General features: G+C 43.8%; 2 protein-coding genes across 6 annotated transcripts in view; one reads left to right on the top strand and one right to left on the bottom strand.

Annotated features, from left to right (window-relative positions):
- Positions 1 to 18,340, bottom strand: part of PLXNC1 (plexin C1) — a 158,591-nt gene that overhangs the window by 4,791 nt on the left and 135,460 nt on the right. For 4 of the 5 annotated variants that reach the window (XM_509270.8, XM_009426007.5, XM_016923997.4 and 1 more), the window contains exons 24-28: positions 8,378 to 8,432; positions 5,693 to 5,724; positions 5,490 to 5,597; positions 4,119 to 4,282; positions 1,841 to 1,988 (exon numbers count right to left, since the gene is read on the bottom strand). In XM_509270.8, coding sequence (XP_509270.2) covers positions 1,841 to 1,988; positions 4,119 to 4,282; positions 5,490 to 5,597; positions 5,693 to 5,724; positions 8,378 to 8,432 — 507 coding nt within the window. Of the gene's footprint in view, positions 1 to 1,840; positions 1,989 to 4,118; positions 4,283 to 5,489; positions 5,598 to 5,692; positions 5,725 to 8,070; positions 8,224 to 8,377; positions 8,433 to 18,340 lie in introns of those variants that run through there. The other variant, XM_054664607.2, reaches the window with a different exon arrangement.
- Positions 1 to 18,340, top strand: part of CEP83 (centrosomal protein 83) — a 182,239-nt gene that overhangs the window by 157,440 nt on the left and 6,459 nt on the right. The window lies entirely within an intron of this gene.

Genomic DNA, 18,340 nt, shown 5'->3' with positions numbered 1-18,340 from the left:
CATTCATTCAATAAACATTATTAAGCACTGGAGCAGGCATTGAGAGTACAATGATAAAGACTAGTGGCTGCCCTTGAGAAGCTTACAAATCTAGTTGCAAAGACAGATTTATGAAGTGCTTACTATGATACAAATAATTAGCAGCAGGAGTTGACAGAAAGAGTTAGACAAATCAGAAATCATAATTCTGCTACTTTGTGTGGTTTCAGGCAAGACTTGTAACCTCCCAGAACATCAATTTTCTCATCTATAAAATGAGGGTAATAATAACTACCTTATTTGGTACTTGTGAGAATTAAGTGAAGTGTGTCAAGAACATAATTCATAAACAACTGTTTTTAGTGTGAATAAACATTTAAGTGCCTTTCAGTGTGCTGCATGCTAAGATGAACTTTATTACTCAAATGAAGAAAGTGCTGTAGGAAATACATTGGGGAAAGTTCACAAAGTAGGCATATGTAGACTGATCTGAGTCTCCTACAGTTTCTGGTCCTCATTAGGAAATCATATTTGTCGAATGAATAAAATGTTTATGATGAATGAATGGGTAGGATTTTACTAGACAGAGGGATTGTGAGACAGGAAAGATGAGCAAAGGGGTGTGAGAACAAGTTCATGGTGTGAACTTGGGAAAAGTAAAAGCTGTAGCACAGTGGGTATGTGGGGTGTGCAAGAAAATAACGAGGCCAGCAAAGAGGGCTGAAGCCCATCAGGAAGCACTATGTGGCACTGTGAAGACTTTAGCTGGTAGGTAATGGGAAATAGTTGCAATTTTTAAGAAGCAGACTGACATCATCAGATTTATGTTTTAGAAAGATTACCTGAGAGACAGTGAAAAGGAAAAGTTTAGAAGGAAAGGTGGACAGCAGGGGCAAGGACACCAATTAGGAAGCAGTTATCCCAGTAGGGACGGGATGAAGGGATAAGGCTAAGTGATAAGGCTAAGGAAGGAGGAGGGAGGGACAGACATTTGAGACAGAAGTGAGTGGTAACCAATAATTTGAGGATAGAGGTTGGAAGGAAGAGGAGTCAAAGATAACGTTGAGGATTCTACCTTGAGAGACTAGGCAATGCTAGGGAAGACAAAAGTAAAAACAGGTTTGTTTTGCAGAAATACTGCTGATAAAGAGTTTAGATTATGACTGGGAGTCTGAGGCACCTGTGGAACATCAGTCTCCATTCATTCCAGGTACTCTTAAAGTCCTGCCCAAGAACTCCTCCTCAGTGTTCAAAGATCCATTAGGCACAGATATTGCTCAGTTTAGTATATTTTGGAGCGCCCAAATAAGACCAAAACATCTCTTTCGAAGTTTGCTCTGATTTTTGTCTTTCTTTGAGTTCTTGGGACTATTATTGATCAGCAAAGAAAACCATAGGAAAACAGTACTCATGCTTTGATTAGAAACTGACAAACTGGTATTGTTAGAAATCTTGGGCAAGATTTTGTGTCCCATAAGCAATGTGTTATATTCAAATAGGCATTTTATGTATATTCAAATAGAATTGATTTAGGCAAATTTCAATAGTTGCATATTTTGGGTTAATAGTTTATCAGTGTCCATAGAATATTTTTCTAGGAAACAAAACGTATACTTTGTGATAAAGTTTTTCACAGGCAGAATTCTGCAGTTGGGTGGGGCTATTTTGTTTTTCACTTTAAAAAATTAGATTAAAAATAATGAGACAGATTTTAAATAACAGCAAATTGACAGTGGCCCTTGCTATCTCTTTTTAGCTGGTGTAGTTTAGACCAATTGTTTATTATTTGAATGCTTATCAGAAAGACAAGTATGTCAAACTCATAAGACTACATACAAGAAATACTCAAGCTGGGCCTTACCTTCCCTAGTTGCTGCTCTGTGAGAGAAAATGCATCCATGAATGCCTGGGCAATCACTGACAAACAGCCGTCTATATGTGGTGTCTTCTTAATGTCAAAGACAAACTGAGGGTTCTTCAGGATGTTTACCCAGAAGCGAAGAGGAAGGCTGTTCAAAGAGAGAATAATCTCTTTTCAAATAGGGCCATTCATGAAGCCAATGGTCTGTTTATCACAGTTTGTAAACGGGTGTTTTTGTCCTTGTTATTGAAGTATACAACTCTGCTTAGCCAAACATACCAAGCAACAGACAGAAGCGTCACTTGGAGAGAAGAAGAAAGGGTTAACTGGCAGAGCTACTGTAAAAGAAGGATAGAGGAGGGTAAGTTTGAAAGTGGCCATGGGCAAGAATTTTCTCCAGATAGCTCTTGATTATAATCTCTCTCACCTGGATTATTTCCCATCTCCTGACAGTTTGTTCTCACATAACACAGTCATGTCTCAGCAGTCCTCTCAACACAGAATCAGACCATGTCTCTCCTCTGCTCCAACCCTCTGAGGCTCTCCATCTCCCTCTGGATAACACCCTGCATGACCTGGCCCTCCTATCCCACTGCTCCTCACCGCGCTTATTCCAACTCTCCTGTTCTCCTTGCTGTTCTTCATGTGGGCCAAGCAAGCACGTGCCTCACAACTTGTGCTCTTGGCGTCTGTCTGCCTGAAACTTTCTTGCCTCAGGTAGTCTCATGGTTTATGCCCTCTCCTCTTTCAAGACTTGGTTCAAGTGTCACCATCTCTGTGAGGCCTTCTCAGATCACCTAGTCCTGACACATACTAGCCTCCTTTCTTACTTTCTCCACTGCACTCATCATCTGCTAATGTACTACTGTTTGCATATTGCATTTAGTGTCTGTCCCCAACTATTAGAATGGGACCTGGACTTTCATCTGTTTTGTTACTATATCTCCAGCAACTAACTGCTTGGCCCATAGTAGGTACTCAAATACCCGAACATGAACTTGGGACTGGTTCAAAGTCCTTCCATTATCTCCTTTTCAACTCTGGCCTAGCTCATTACCTCCCCCATATGCTGCTAGGTCTCCCAACAGCTCTACTGTCCTGGCTGCTGCCCCTGCTCAGATGCCATAATCTTCAAAGTGGAATGGTGGCCCTCAGCTCCCAGTCTTGATGTGGGAGTGGCAGGGACTGGAGATAAGAGGCTAGAACAGGCCAGGGGCAGTGGCTCACACCTGTAATCTCACTACTTTGGTAGGCTGAAGCAGGAGGATGGCTTGAGTCCAGGAGTTTGAGACCAGCCTGGGCAGTGTAGTGAGACCTCATCTCACAAAAAGTTTTAAAAGTTAGCTGAGTGCGGTGGCATGCTCGTGTAATTCCAGCTACTTGGGAAGCTGAGGTGGGAGAATTGCTTGAGCCCAGTAGGCAGAGGTTGCAGTGAACCGAGATCCCACCACTGCACTGCAGCGTGGGCAACAAGAGTGAGACCCTGTCTCAAAAAAAAGAGGCTAGAACACAGGAAGAGAAGGGAGCAAGCCAGCGTAGAGAATTGGGATAGGCCTGGATTAAATGGGAGATTAGACCTAGAGCTCTGGAACTTCAGCTTTTGATACTCATTTAAAGTGACCTGGCTGCCCTCAGTGCCTGGAAAGCCTTGAGCTTGCACTGAGAAGTTCTACTTCATCATAACTCTGAGTCTTATCCAGCCCATGCACACAGCATTTCAAAGAGAGCTCATGAGCTACATTTCTTTACTGAGAAGGCAAAATTTGGATGCCTTGCCTGTCCTTAAGGTAAAATATTAAAATATAAAACAAAACACAAACTTTTGGCTAATTCTCATAGTATCTGAGTACTGCACTTGATAAAAAATTTCTGTACAGAATCAGAGTATAGACAGCTTGGAGACTGCAAAGTAACTGATTAGGAACAAAAAATGGTTTATCATAAAATTTTCTCTAATGCAAAAATGATATAAAACCACAAATGTTAATTTCTCATTCTTTACTGGTCAACTTAAATTTCTTTTAACATTCTAGACAAAGTATCATGCACCAAAGATAACAGTTTATCTTCAAGAACAGGATTCTTGGCATAGGAATGGTTTCCTTTATTGTTTAAAAATAGTAACAGAATAAGAAACTACTTTGACATGATAGCTTACCAAGCCCAAAGATTCTGATATAGAGATAAATGAATCCTTCTATAACTATCTATGTCTTTCTTTTAGTTAATATTCTGTCCCAGATTCTTGAAAACAGTCACTAATCACCTACATTCCCACCTGTTTGTTTTCCAAATATGTACGACGTCAGGATCTGTGATTTTTTTGTTTTCAGCCTGGGCGTCCAAAAAGTCAAAAAAGTATTTTATAGCAAATGGAGCTCTGCTGTTGGGTAAACTCCAAATGCTTCTAAAAAGTTTTTCAAGCACAGAATGAATTGCCACCTGAAAGATAGACAACATCAGATTTGGGAGATTAAAAACTGTGGTAGTGGTTTTGAAAACATAATAGCAAAAGCAAATCCACATTCAGAGAAAATAATGTTCAAAACAGGGAAAAACAAACTGAAGAGAAAAATGTAAAATTGTCAAATGTGGCCAGTGCTCACAGTATAGGTCAAAAGTCTTGAAAATCCATGCCCAGGTTTAGATTTGGTTCATAAGCTTCTTGCTGATAACATTGTTTAGTCAACTGGGAGGATATCAGAAATCTCTAGCAGTTGAAATGTCAGTTGTAGGGCTGTTTACATAAACCAGGAAGCCACGGATATTTGGCTTTTATTAGTTATGTTCAGCCTGGAAAAGCTCAAGTGATGCTGCTCTGTTCCCAGAATTTTTCCTGTTGCATATATTTCTATCATAAAGTTTTATTGTGTACTTTCCAAAGCATTTGAGTATTTCACAAAAGCCAAATAGGCTGGGCTCTATGGGACAGCTGAGAAAATCAAGAGGCTTGGGCTGTCCTCTGCCCACTAAACAAATCTCCTAAGCTCTAAGCAGATTCTTTGTTATAATCTGAAGAAGCATGCCCATCAAGTTCCTGGGGCCCAGTGTAGATCATAGCATTTATAGTGCTCATCATTCCAGAGGGGGAGGAAAAAAAAGATCACCACAGACTTCTGTTAATTCCACTAAAAGCCAGATAAAGTAAAATTTGCTCTCGGTTTGGTATTCCACCGGCTTTCACATCTGACACTTTTATGTGTGAGCAGAATTCTTAATTTTAAAATGAAAAACAAAAATTAAGATTTACTAGGTTTATAGTCATTGACCCTTCCCATCCCCTTCATTTTATTTGCAATTCAAAAAGGGAGTTTTATTGCTCATCTATAATAACAAGTAAACAAAAAGGAATAATTATGCTGTCAACCTAAAAAATAACAATAATAGTGAAATGGTGGAGAAAGAGACTGGGAACAATACTAAATCCCTGACTGAAGATACTACAGTACAAATCTGTAAAGTGCTGTTATCTTTGTAGTGTATAAAAAGAAGAGGAACTGGGTAGGAAGTGTTTACAATTTAAACTTTCATTTTGCTTTGCTAGAAGGCACAAGGGATTTGTAACATTTTCACACTTCAGTGGAAATTAAGTCAAACATATCATACACCCCTAGGTAGCCATAAAGTGCTCCCAGAACAGTAAGTGTACCTTGGTCGACAGCAGCTTTGTCAGATACATTTCTTTTACTTTGAACTTGTGCTTCCCTCGATGTCTCTTTCCTTGCACATCTTGGAATGCTTCCGAATCTGGTAAAATCTGAAGGGAAGACAGCAGAAGCGTTACCCAAGGAGACCACTCTTGCTACAGAAGGCATGCAATTCAGTGGTGAGCACAAGAAAGCCTGAACTCACCAAATGGCAGTGGTCATCCGAGTATTCCACATCTGAACGCCAGAGAAAGAGGGAGAGAAAGCAGTCCATTAAAAAAAGCAACCATGGGCTAATCGGCCTTCTCTTAAAAGGCCCCATTTGTGCTGTATACTGAAGTTACTTGAGCTTTTTGACTTGAGCTCTCCATAGCTACATTTTTCCCCCTGCTGCATCTTAAGATCTTAAGAACAGCGTGAAGATGGGACGGGTGAGGGATTGGAGGAGGAAGTAGATTCCCTAGTGATCTCTGATCTCTTGCTGGTAGGAGAGGCTCAAGCCTCATTCATTTAACAAATGTACCTAGAACACCTCCTATGTGCCAGGGACTACTGGGCATATAGCAGTGAATAAGACCTAGTTCTCACCCTGATGGAATTTGCATTCTGGCCAATGAGAGACATCAAACTTCTAAGTACACAATTATTATAACTGTGATAAAGGTTACGAAGGAGAATTATATGCTAAAGAATTAACAAGAGACCAAATCTAGTCCAGGAGTTTTTGAGGAAGGGATGTTTGAGCTGAATCTAATGAAGAGATAGAGTCAGCTAGGCAAATTGCAGGAAGGTCCAAAGGTAGGAAGGAGCTGACCCTTTCTAGGATCTCAAAGGACAATGAGGTGGTGCTCATAGAGCAAGTCAAGAGTAGCGCAGAGTGAGGAAATGTGGCTGTAAAGGGTAAGGGAGTGGTAAATGGAGGGAAGAGAGGAAGTAAGGCATTTGGTTTGTTTGTTTTAAAGTTGAGAGAGGCTCAGTGGCTCACATCTGTAATCCCAGCACTTTGGGAAGCCAAGGCAGGAGGACTGCCTGAGTCCAGATTTCAAGACCAGCCTGGACAATGTAGCGAGACCTCATTTCTACAAAAAATTTTAAAAAGTATCTGAGCATGGTAGCACACTCCTGTAATCCCAGCTACTTGGGAGGCTGAGGTGGGAGGATCATTTGAGCCCAGCAGGTTGAGGCTTCAGTGAGCCATGATTGTACCACTGCACTCCAGCCTGGGCGACAGCGAGACACTGTCTTAAAAATAAAGATGAGAGAGACTAGCACATCTTGAAATGCTAATGGAAAATGGGGAGTAGATGGAGAGGAAAAGAAAGTACAGGTGAGAAAAGAGATTACTGGTGGTGTAAGGATACCAAGAAGGTTGGAAAGGATGGTGGACCCAAAGCACAGGTGAGAGACTGGCCTTGAATGGAAGAAGGTCAGCCTACAAGCATCAAGGAAGAAGGCAGGTGCAGGTAGGTTGGTAGGTTTGGTACTGGCTGTTGAGGGACTTCTGATTAGTTTTCTCTGTAAAGAGTGCAGGGTGAAGTCATCTGCTGAGAGGAGAGCTGTGTGGGTCAAAGCTTTGAGGAGAGAAGGCAGACATTATGGACAACACAGAGTTGAATTGCCCAGAGGAACCCAATGAGAGCAGGCTGTGTGGAGGGCCCTGGTCAAGTTGGGTACCATGAACTTATAGTGACCCCCTGTGTGCCATTATGTGCCTTTCTTCTGTGGCTCCCTAGCTGTAGGGTCAGGAAAGGATAATCGTTGGGTTCATCCAGCGTTGGGATTTTGACAGAGGGGCTGATGATAGGACAGAGGTACAGGAGGTTTAGAGTATCAGCAGGGTGTAAGATGGTGGCTCTCAGTTGCAGTGAATGGAAACTAGCAGCAGTGTTGACGGACTGGAGGGCCCACGAAGAGATCCAAACCTAAGATTCTACTATTCAATCCCCAAATAATAGGCTCTTCAAAAGGCCCAATCTTTGAAACCTAAAAACCACGCTCTTCCACTTTTCAACACAAAGACACCATCCCCCTTAAGCTGGAATGATAGCAACTCTGCAAGATGGCTTCACCACAGCCCCATGTAGTGATGGAAGGTGGGTTTCCCCAAAGGAGTCCTACCCAATTATCCTGTCTGTATAATCAAGAACCCCACATTCCCTGTTTGCACTGGCCAGATGCTCCCTGCTCCTTCTAATAGTGAATCCAGAAGTCAGGAAGCCCTACCTCTGGCTTTGTGTGTGAAAGGAGCCTGTTTGGGAGGAGCTCAGAACCTTTCCAAGGGCTGAGAGCTGATTGTCTTGACTGGGGTATAATTTCTCTGGAGACAAACCTGGAACAGGAATTTCCTGCCCCAGGGCTATCAGGGAAGCAGAAGATCACTTTAGAGACCAGCCTATTGACTTTCCCATAAAAGTTCCCCCTTCAGTTTGTCTCTCTCCAATTTCTGGGAATTTTGCAAGTGCTATCACAGGAGACTTGGACCTTCTAAGTGGATTATCTTGTTTGTTCAGCGCTTGCTGCGGGGCTCTGTGATGATTGTCTGTACTCTTCCCTCTCAGTTTGCCAGGGGGATCTCCTCTGTTAGCCCCCATCCTTCTAAAGGGTTGAAAAAAAGCTATGAGATTCTGCCCTGAGTTTAGGGCTATAAAGAGGCAGTCACTTCCTCAGTGCTGGGCAGTCCAGGCCAACCACCATCTATAGTTTCCTTTCCTTCTTGCAGGGATCACATTCTTAGGACTGGAAAGAGATCAAAATGACTTTTCTCAACTTTCAGAGAATTACATAGCAACAACTCAATCTCACCTTTGTGACAATACAGCTGAGAGAGGCAAAAAGCAATACTTTATGAAGCTGGGTGAGAACAAAAGGTTAACAATATTATATTGGTTACCTGAAGTAAAATTTGCTATCTTCTTAAAGACTTTTATAGTGGATCCATTTGATATCTGAAACCAAAGATAAAAGATATATGAGTTTTCAAAATTTAATGGATTTCTCAACTTCACCCAGGAATTAGATGGCTGGATGGATCTTACATGCTGTCACTTATTAAATCAAATATTTATCAAGAATTACTATGTTCTGGGCACTGTGCTGGAGGCTGGGACTAAATGACAAGCAAGACAGTGTCTCTGTCCTCAAGGGGCTCATGGTCCTGTGGAGGAGGCTGATGAGGCCATGGGAGGCAGTGGGGTAGTACGCAGAAGGTGGAGGCCAGGACCCTGTGGGACAGATGGGAGGTGGGCCAGCCCTGGAAGAGGGGAAGACTGAGCTGTGTTAGGACATTCCCCCCAATTCGCAGAGGTCAGGCAAGACCTAGGCCAGTTTCATTTTTTGAGGTTAAAAAATTGTTACTTGCTATGGACTGAATGTTTGTGTCTCCTCCAGATTCCTATGCTTAAATCCTAATCCCAGTGTGATGGTATTAGGAGGTAGGGCCTTTGGGAGGTGACTAAGTCATGAGGTGGGAGCCCTCATGATGGGAATAGTGCCCTTATAAGAAGAGACACCAGGGCCGGGCGTGGTGCCTCACTCCTGCGATCCCAGCACTTTGGGAGGAAGAAGAGGAGGATCACTTGAGTCCAGGAGTTTTGAGACCAGCCTGGGCAACATAGGGAGATCCCTCTGTATAAAAAAATTTTTTTTTTAATTATCTGGGTGCATTGGTGCGCACCTGTAGTCCCAGCTACCTGGGAGGCTGAGGTGAGAGGATCACTTGAGCCCAGACATCCAAGGCTGCAGTGAGCCCTGACTGTACCACTCTACTCCAGCCTGGGCGACAGAGTGAGACCTTGTCTCTAAACAGAGGAGGAAAAGGAAGAGACAGCAGAGCTTGCTGGTCCCCTCTGCTTTCCACTACACAAGGATACAAGAGGACGGCTCTCAGCAAACCAGGAGGAGGGTCCTCACCGAGCTACTAGTACTTTGCCCAGACAGTGAACTTCCAGTCTCTGGAACTATAAGGAACAAATGTTTAAGCCACCCAGTCAATGGTATTCTGTTATAGCAGCCCTAACTGACTATGACACTACTCTATTAAGAAATGCTGAAACGGGTTTTCAGAAATTGTGGTATATAAAGTTGGTATCTACCCTATGACAGAGCCATTTCACATGTAGGTCCTTAGTCCACAGAAATAAGTATAAATCCTGATAGGGAGCGATTTGTAATTGTCCCATACTGGAAACAACTCAAACATCCATCATCAGAATGAATAATTTGGGGCATATTTATACAACAGTTTATAAAACAATGAAAATGAGCAAACTACTGTTACACGCCACATGGGTAAATCTTACAATCATAATGTTGAGCAGAAGAAGCTCGACAGAAAAGAAAGTATACTGACTGATTCCATTTACATAGAGCTTGAAAAAAAAAAAAAGCCCAAACAGTCAAAACTATCATGTTAGATATTTGGAGAAGAGAGCAGCGGTAGTGATTAGGAAAGGCCAGGAGAGGGCTTCTATTTTTTGACATGGGTGGTAGTTTCAGGATATGCTCACTTGATGATAATTCATCCAGCAGTACGCTTATAATTTATTTGTTTTTCTGTCGGTATATACAGGTTGAGCATCCCTAATCCGAAAATTCAAAATGCTCCAAAATCTGAAACTTTGTGGGTGCTAACGTGGTGCCACAAGTGGAAAATTCCGCACCTGAACTCATGATAGCATGAGTGACAATCAAAACCCAATAAAAACTTTGATTTGTGCACAAATTATATAAAATTACCTTCAGGCTCTGTGTATAAGGTGTATATGAAACATAAATAAATTCTGTGTTTAAACATGGGTCCTGTCACTAAAATATTTCATTATGTGTATGCAAATATTCTAGAATCCAAGCAAATTCCAAAATCTGAAATACTTGTGGTTCCAAGCATTTTGGATAAGGGATATTCAACCTGTGACATTTTTTCAAAAGCTTGTAAAATCACAAAATTTGCATATACTTTTTAATAAAAGCTTTGAAATGTAAGCATAATGTGGGACATGCTTAACTTCTGCTAATATTAAGTGTGCAGCTCAATGACTATTCACATTAAATATATACTGGCATAACCACCACCTTTATCAAGATATAAAATATTGCAAGGTCCTGAAAAGTGCTCCCATTGTCCCTTCCGAGACAATGACCACCCCATCTTCATCCAGAGGTAATTACTTTTCTGTCTTCCATCACCATTTATGAATTTTGCCTGTTCTTGGGTATCATATAAATAGAATCATACAGTATGTACTTTGTCTAGATTTTGAGGGTCAGTATAAGGTCTGTGACATGTATTCATGTTGCAACTACAAGTAGTTCATTATTACTATGTGTTAGTTCATGTAGTATGAATATACTACCAAAAATTGCCATACAATAAAAGGAAAGAATTACCGATACATGCTACAGCATGGATGAACTGCAAAAACACACGAAGAAGCCAGTCACAAAAGACCACATATTGTATGGTCCTATTGATATGAAGTGTCTATAAAGATGGGAGCAGTAGACACGAGGGACTCCAAAAGCGGGGATGGGTCTGGGACAAGGGCTGAAAAAGTTCCTATTGGGTACTACGTTCACTGGGTGATGGGATCAATAGAAACCCACACCTCAGCATCATGCAGTATACCCTTGTAGCAAATCTGCACATGTACCCACGAATCTAAAAAGAATATACGAAATGTCCAAAATGGGCAAATTTATATAGACAGATCGTAGATTACTAGTTGGCTAAAGCAGGGGTGGGGGAAATAAGGAGTGACTGTTAATGAATTCAAGGTTTCTTCGGGAGGGATGAAAATGTTCTAAAATTAGATTGTGGCAATGGTTGCTCAATTCTATAAGTATACCTAAAATCACTGTATTGTATACTTTAAACGAATTAGCTTTATGGTAATATGAATTATATTTTGGCTGGACACAGTGGTTCATGACTGTAATCCCAGCTCTTTGGGAAGCCAAGGCAGTAGGATTGCTTGATCCTAGGAGTTCAAGACCAGCCTGGGGAACTCAGATCCCCATCTCTCCTCAAAACAAACAAACAAACAAAAAAGCACTGAGCATTGTGGCACATGCCTGTAGTCCCAGCTGAGGCAGGAGGATGGCTTGAGCATGGAAGGTCAAGGGTGCAGTGAGCCACGATTGTGCCACTGCACTCCAGCCTGGGCAACAGAGCAAGACCCTGTCTCAAAAATTATGCTTCAATAGAACTGATAAGAATTGCCACAGATTTTAAATGTATACATTTGACAAAGGAAGGCCTCTGTATATATTGCCTCTTTTGGAGTTAAAATCAAGCGTTCTCACCTAAGACCTTTTGGTACCATGGAAACCAGGGTCAAGTGGCCCTACAGTGCCCCTCCCCCACACCCTGATGGGCACTCGCAAATCCCCAAGGAAGTGCCCTTCGGGCAAAGGGGGACAAAGATGCCAAGATGCTGGGGGCAGGCCTGGCTCTGTGGGAGGAGGGGCTCATTCACAAAATTACAAGACAAAGGGGTGGCAAGAAGGAGGCAGGTCAGAGATCCACAAATCTCCTTCATTCTGGAACTGTTTCTGGAGGACTGACCTGTCACTTCTGAACCTTATCAGCTAAGTGACTTTTCCCTCCATTCTGAAGCTCCAAAGCTATTCTCAATTCTAATATTAATTTGGACCTTGCCTTCCCAGTTTGGAAAGAGTGGAAACCTAGAATTTCTCTTCTGGCCTGCTGCACATTGGTTATCAGAATGTACTAGCCCACCTAGCAAGCACCAAAGGATTAAAACCTAATCTCCTTCAGGTTACACCCACAGGGAGGAACACACAGCAAGAGCCAGCCCTCAAGAGGTCCTCAAACACAGCTGTCCAGCCGGCCGCTAAGTTTAGGCCAGAGGCCTCCAACTGCTGGTGTGCATGATATCTTGGTGGTGGGGTGGGGGCAGCACTGGGCAGGGGCCGGCTGGGGCCATCAGGCCTCCGCAAAGTGACTCCAGCAGGGATTCTTAACTCTTACTGAGCTCTTCGACTCTGCTCCTATTACCGAGCATCCTCTCCTTTTCCCCTTGAGCTATTCATTGTTTGCTGGCTGATTTTTCAATTCTCCTCCATATTTGATGCAATTAAAGTAAATGCTCTGTGCAGGCACCCCCTTAGCAATACTCAGACACCGAGTTTATGAGAAGCTTTGAACATAGTTACAAAATTCCTCCCCACGAAGAGCTGGATATGCTCTGTTTCTAAGCCAATAAATATCTTTTTATAAAAGGAAGCTGATGATTCATTCTGGGTAATTGTCAAAGAATGAATCCCAAATGTCTCCCATTGAGTGTTGAGCCAATACTTCACTACTGTCAGACGCTTTGTTTTGCCAAAAGCGAGCACCCTTACTCTATAATCACAAATACCGCGGATGGGCCTTCTGATAAGGAGCGCTGCCAAAAGTTCAAATGTCTCCTCAAGAGCTGGCAACAGCCCGCTGCTAGTGCTGTGCTCAGGCATTAAGATAGCATAGACACAGCTTGTACCAAGGAAATTTTACTCTGAAATTATCTCCCAAGAGCAAGTGTAGAAACATTTTATTAGTGGATGAGTTGTGTGTGTGTGTGTGTGTGTGAGCGCGTATGTGTGAGTGCATTTCTAACTTTCACAGCTGCTCTAGAGCTGGAACATTTCCCCCATGTGACACTTTAACACGATTATAAAGACAGAAAAATAGTTTATTTACAGATGTTTGTGGGGGAAAGGTTTCCGTTTTCTTTTTAGCACAAGTCAGCTGCTGCTGAGGTAAGGACAGAAATGCCTTTTTGAAAAGTGCCCTGGAATGCAGAGTGTTAAAAAGATGATGCCGTTTGTTCCATCTGAGGAGCTCCAAATGCTCTTCTAAGAGTGACTCATTAATCGTCCCCTAGTCCTGTGAGGCAGGGAGCGTCCTCTGGGCCCCTACTTTAGGGATGAAAACCAAATTAAATCAAAGAAAGATTAATGTCACTAGATGGATCTGCAGCTGGATTGTTTCTCCAGCCCAGAGCAGAACTGGTACGCACGGCAATTTCAAATTAAATTCCTTCCAGTCTCACAGGGTTCTAGGATTCGATGTGACAACGAGCGATTCCCCTCCAATCATCAATGGAGGGGAATTGGGGCCACCCCACGTTAGAAGTGGCAGAGATGACTGTAGACTTTCCCATCAGTAGAATGAGAAGTTGTAATCACTCAGGGAGAAAAAGACCCATATCAACAACTTCAAGTCATTTCTAAAATAAACAGGAGCTACACATCCTCCAAACCACTTGCAAGTGAAGGTAAGATTTCTTTATAAGATACCATGTTTATGGCATAGCTTAGAATTCCATGAAAAGAGATTTTCTAGAAATGTAAGGTTGAACTTATGTTTAACCTTATGAAACTACCACTTTTGTAGGTAAAAATGGTCACCTATTGACAATTTCATATGGCTCCACCTAAGAGAAATGCTGGCATTGTAGCTATAAATTTTATGAAAAATTATGAATATGTTCTGAATATTGTGATAATTTAAAGAAAAAAATCTGAAAACATGGGAATCAAATCACTACACAGAAACTCTGATTGAAATCTCTCATTCCTGAAATCACCTTTTCTGCTGAAACAATATTATGTGAAAACAGAATTCTATTCCACATGCTGTCCCAGCAGCCACGTGCCAATATTGCTCTCCCTCCGTCAGTATCGTCTTCTCCCTCAGCTCTTCTCACTGATGCCCCAAGGCTGGAAACTGATGAAAACAAAATCTTGTTTCTCAGGGCTTGAGGGATAACCCCTTGCTTCAGCACAGGGGTTCACCAGTGCATTGGAAGGGGCCGTCAGAACGTCCTCCACAGGCTGGTCAAATCACACAGAAGGTTCTGGACATCCAGGGGAGGGCTTACAGGATGCTGGAAACCAGAGAAAATGCCACAGGGCTCCTGCTTCTCTCTTGTTTACTTGAAATTAACCTCCAGGCCACTAGCCAGCTCCTTCTGCGGCCTATTAGTGATAGCCCTGAGACTGACTTCCTCCTGAGGGAGTTGGGCCACCAAGAATGTGTGGGAAACTGCGAAGACCTGAACACTTAAGACTCAAGAGTGATCCAGTTGGGTTGGAGTTGTCAGAGCCCAGATGCCTGAGAGAGGCCCCCTTTGGATGAAGGTAACTGTCATCTTCACAGACTGCTGGCCAAAAAGAGGGTTAAAGTAGAAGTAGGGAAGCATTTTGATAAACTCACAGACACGAGATTCGCCCTGGGATTTTAAGAGAAGTTACCCTTTATGAATTTGACATCAGAGAATGTAACTACCAGGATTTCTCCTCAATCAGGCCCAGCTCTCTAGCCAGGCTGCCTCGGAGGTTAGGAGCATGGGCTGAAAGCCTGGATCTGGGGGAAGGTATCCCTCAGGCCCTGCGCAGAGCCACAGTCTCTAGAGTGCTTATTTTGTCTGCTTTCAAGCCTTGAGGCATCAGTGAAGGAACTCTGTGACTCTGGCCAAGTTTCTTAGCCTCCCTGGGCCTCAGAATGGGGCTGATAGTATTCACCTCGTGGAGCGGTAAAGACGACGGAAAGAGCTGCTGTTGGTCAAAGCCCTAGAACAGCACCCAGTACACAAGAAGCATTATACGTGTTTGTTAAATGAATATCTAAAGACATTCACACTGCAACAGACCTTTAGCGATTGTCCAGTCCCTTTTAGTGTCACAGATGATGGACTTGACCAGAAGCATTGCTGACCTTACTTAACAGACCCTTTGGGACATTCCTATGAGCTTTAAATATCTTTTGAATTACAAATTTGTTAGCAGTGACCACTTCTGCATTAGTACACATCTGTTAATGAAAGCGGTTAAACAACATTTCTGCCTCTCAAAACCTTGCAGCTCAGAACTCGAAGTGTAATCTTTAGAGAAAATTTCCTGCCCAACACCTGTCCTGCACACTCGCCACTACTCCATAGCAGGGTGCGGGTGCAATAACTCGGCCCAGCCAAAGGTCACAGCAGGGTGCGAGTGAGAGGAAGAAGGCTGGACCCCAGAGAAACCACCCTGCCACAGTCCTAGGGGACGAGCGTGCCCCACTCCCTGAACATGCAGGTGCACATGCCCCAGACCCTGTTGGCACCAGAGCAAAGCACAGTCCCCTTCATAGTGAACGCACACAGAATGACATCCAGTTAAGGAAGCACGCCGGGAGGGTTTAATTATAGGGGAGAAAGACTCCTCTGGCTTCATATGTAAAGACACGCTTAACCCTTTGTCTGCACAGGACAGAATGACACTGGAACAGAAAGGCACCCTCCTCTGTGTTCATCAGATGGAAAATGGGAGTAAGGAAAGCACCTGCCTCCCAGGGTTTTTGTGGACATTAATTGAACTAATGCATGTGAGCAGTGCCAGGCACTGGCTGCCATGGTTATCATCATGGAAAGCAATTCCCCGGTGCTGGGGGTTGCCAAGGGTGTCAGCCAGTAGGTGACAGGGCCCTGCCAGCAATGTGGGGCTCTGGGGGCTGCATCTAGTCCATGAGATGCTATATTTTTCTCATGCCCTCAAATCCCCTCTAGAAACCTGTTCTTCAAATGTGCTGAGAGTAAATCATTCAGAGGAGACCAGCTACACTCTGTTTGCCCTAAGGACAGACAAGGAAAGAAGAAACAGGCTGGCTCTCCAACAGCAGGGACTTTGTTTAGATAGTAGGAGGAACTGGCCGTCACTACAGATTAACTTTAAAACCTAACTAATATGGACTAATTGGAGGGAGGTGAGTCTGATTCACTTAAAACTCTGAATTAGACCCTATTTTTAAATGAAATTTTTTTTTTTTTTTTTTGCTTTTAAGCACATACAGTGACTCAAACTAGGGTGCTTTAGTAAATGAATAAGAGTGATAATTAGCATCTTGTCTCTTTGGAGGGAAATGCTAGCGCTCAAGAGAAAATTTTTTCTTTAACAAAAGGGTAAAAGCAAACTTCAGCCCAGCCCTGTCAAATTACTCCCAAATTTTGAGTCTGCGGAGGCGCTGCTTAATCAAGTATAGATGTAGGTGGCTGAGGGTGGTGGGGGATGATTTTCTCCAAGCAGCCTTTAAAAAACAGGGCTTTTGAGATGGTCCAGGCATAGAGAACATGGAGCCCAATGACCTCCCGTTTCCTTCAGGCTCTCTGGTTTATTTGCCTTATGGCTTAGCTTTTTAAACATAAGGAGAATCCTTTAAGCCTTCATGTCCTAGGCTTGTCATTTATTACCACCATGCAGCAACACTGGGGTATGAGGCCAATAAATCATTTGGACGGGAAGTGACTACAGGCCGGATTAATTTCATTATCATCCTTAAGCAGATAGGTGTCTAGCACGGCCGATGTCTGCAGTGAAGACTGATGTTCTATCTCTCCCGACAGGCCTTCACCTTGCCTTGCAGACAGCTGTGGTGGTTCTTCATTCTCCCTGCTGGAGAGACTTGCCCTGCCTCCTCCTATTAATGGCAGTGGGTAGCCCCATCCCCTGCCTCTGCGGCCCACCCCACGCCCCACAGTGGCCAAGGGATGCTGAGAAGCCTGGCAGGGGAGGCACAGCTGAGCAAGATAAGAACTCCAGTCAACAGCACCAGAGGAGGGCCTTGGAGTCTGTGTCCCCTCCTAACTCATCAAGACAAGCCTGCCACCCAGACACAGGGAGAGGTGCTGGCTTGCAGGTCTAGAACCCTGAACTGATGCCATGATAAGCACTTCCACCCAGCAGGGCAGCATCTCTGACTCCGATCTCCTCCTGGCCATTACCTTCCCTCTGGGGCCGTGTTTTTCCAAATAGAGCCAAAGATGCCCCTTATTCCTGAGCCCAAGAATGCACACTTTTAGAAAACTCCCTTGGGATTTTTACAAACTCCAAAAGCTAAGAACGACTGCTCTTGGCAAGATGATTCCAGGGTTGGCAAGTCTGAGCTATAGGAGAGTGAGCACGGGGCAAGTTGCTAGCCTGCGGCTTTCTCTGCTAACTCCCTACAGCAATGCCACAGGGGCAGCACCTCAGTCATCACCCAACGCAACCACTTCCAAACTGGGTGACCCACTCAGCCAAAAAGCCCAAGGATGGGTGTTCTCTGTCCCTGGCCATTGTCTAAGAAGCTCTGCTCGGGAACAGTCTCACTTCTTCCTGGGCAAGGGGAGAATCTGGCAGAGTCCTAGGTCCTTCCTGGTGCAGACCTGTCACCCTGGGACTGTACAGCCATGAAAAACAGGGGGTGCCTACCCTCCCGGTGTGCTGGGAAGCTGCTCCTCCTCCTGTCTTCTCCATCTCTAGGAAAGCACCTGCCTCCAGGCATCTGCACAGTCATCCCCAACTGATATCTTTGACCCCACCCTCATCCTACTATCCCTCCCATCCACGTGACTTGTGGTGTCCTCCTCCTGAGCATCTGATTCCATTTGTGTGTCTCTGTGTCTGTCCAGAGCCACTGCATTATTGCTGGACAGCACCAATCCTCACCAGAAATCCACAGCTTCTAATGGGGCTATTTCCAGGTTTGCACCCCTTCTATCTGCATCTCACACACAGCCCCACTCATTTTCTGAAATACTAACCTCCCTGCTTCAGGACCTCCCATGGCTTCCCACTGTTCTTGGGATAAGACTCAGAACTCCTGAAGAGGCTGCCCCCATCTGTGTGATCTGCATCTTCCCTGCTTGCCTCCCTACCCCTACATCTTGTAAGAGGCCACAGCATGGACTGGTTCAGCCACAGACCCTACAGCCAACTATCCAGGTCCGAATCTGGCCCTGCCACTGACTAGCTGTTACCAGACCTCCCAGAGCCTCATCGTACCCATCTATAAAGTGGGGTTAATAATAGTACCTATCTCGTAGGACTGCTATAG

The sequence above is a fragment of the Pan troglodytes genome, chromosome 10, assembly GCF_028858775.2.
Source record: "Pan troglodytes isolate AG18354 chromosome 10, NHGRI_mPanTro3-v2.0_pri, whole genome shotgun sequence".
In the NCBI taxonomy this organism is placed as follows: domain Eukaryota; kingdom Metazoa; phylum Chordata; class Mammalia; order Primates; family Hominidae; genus Pan; species Pan troglodytes.
This window is presented reverse-complemented; position numbering and strand designations above follow the sequence as displayed.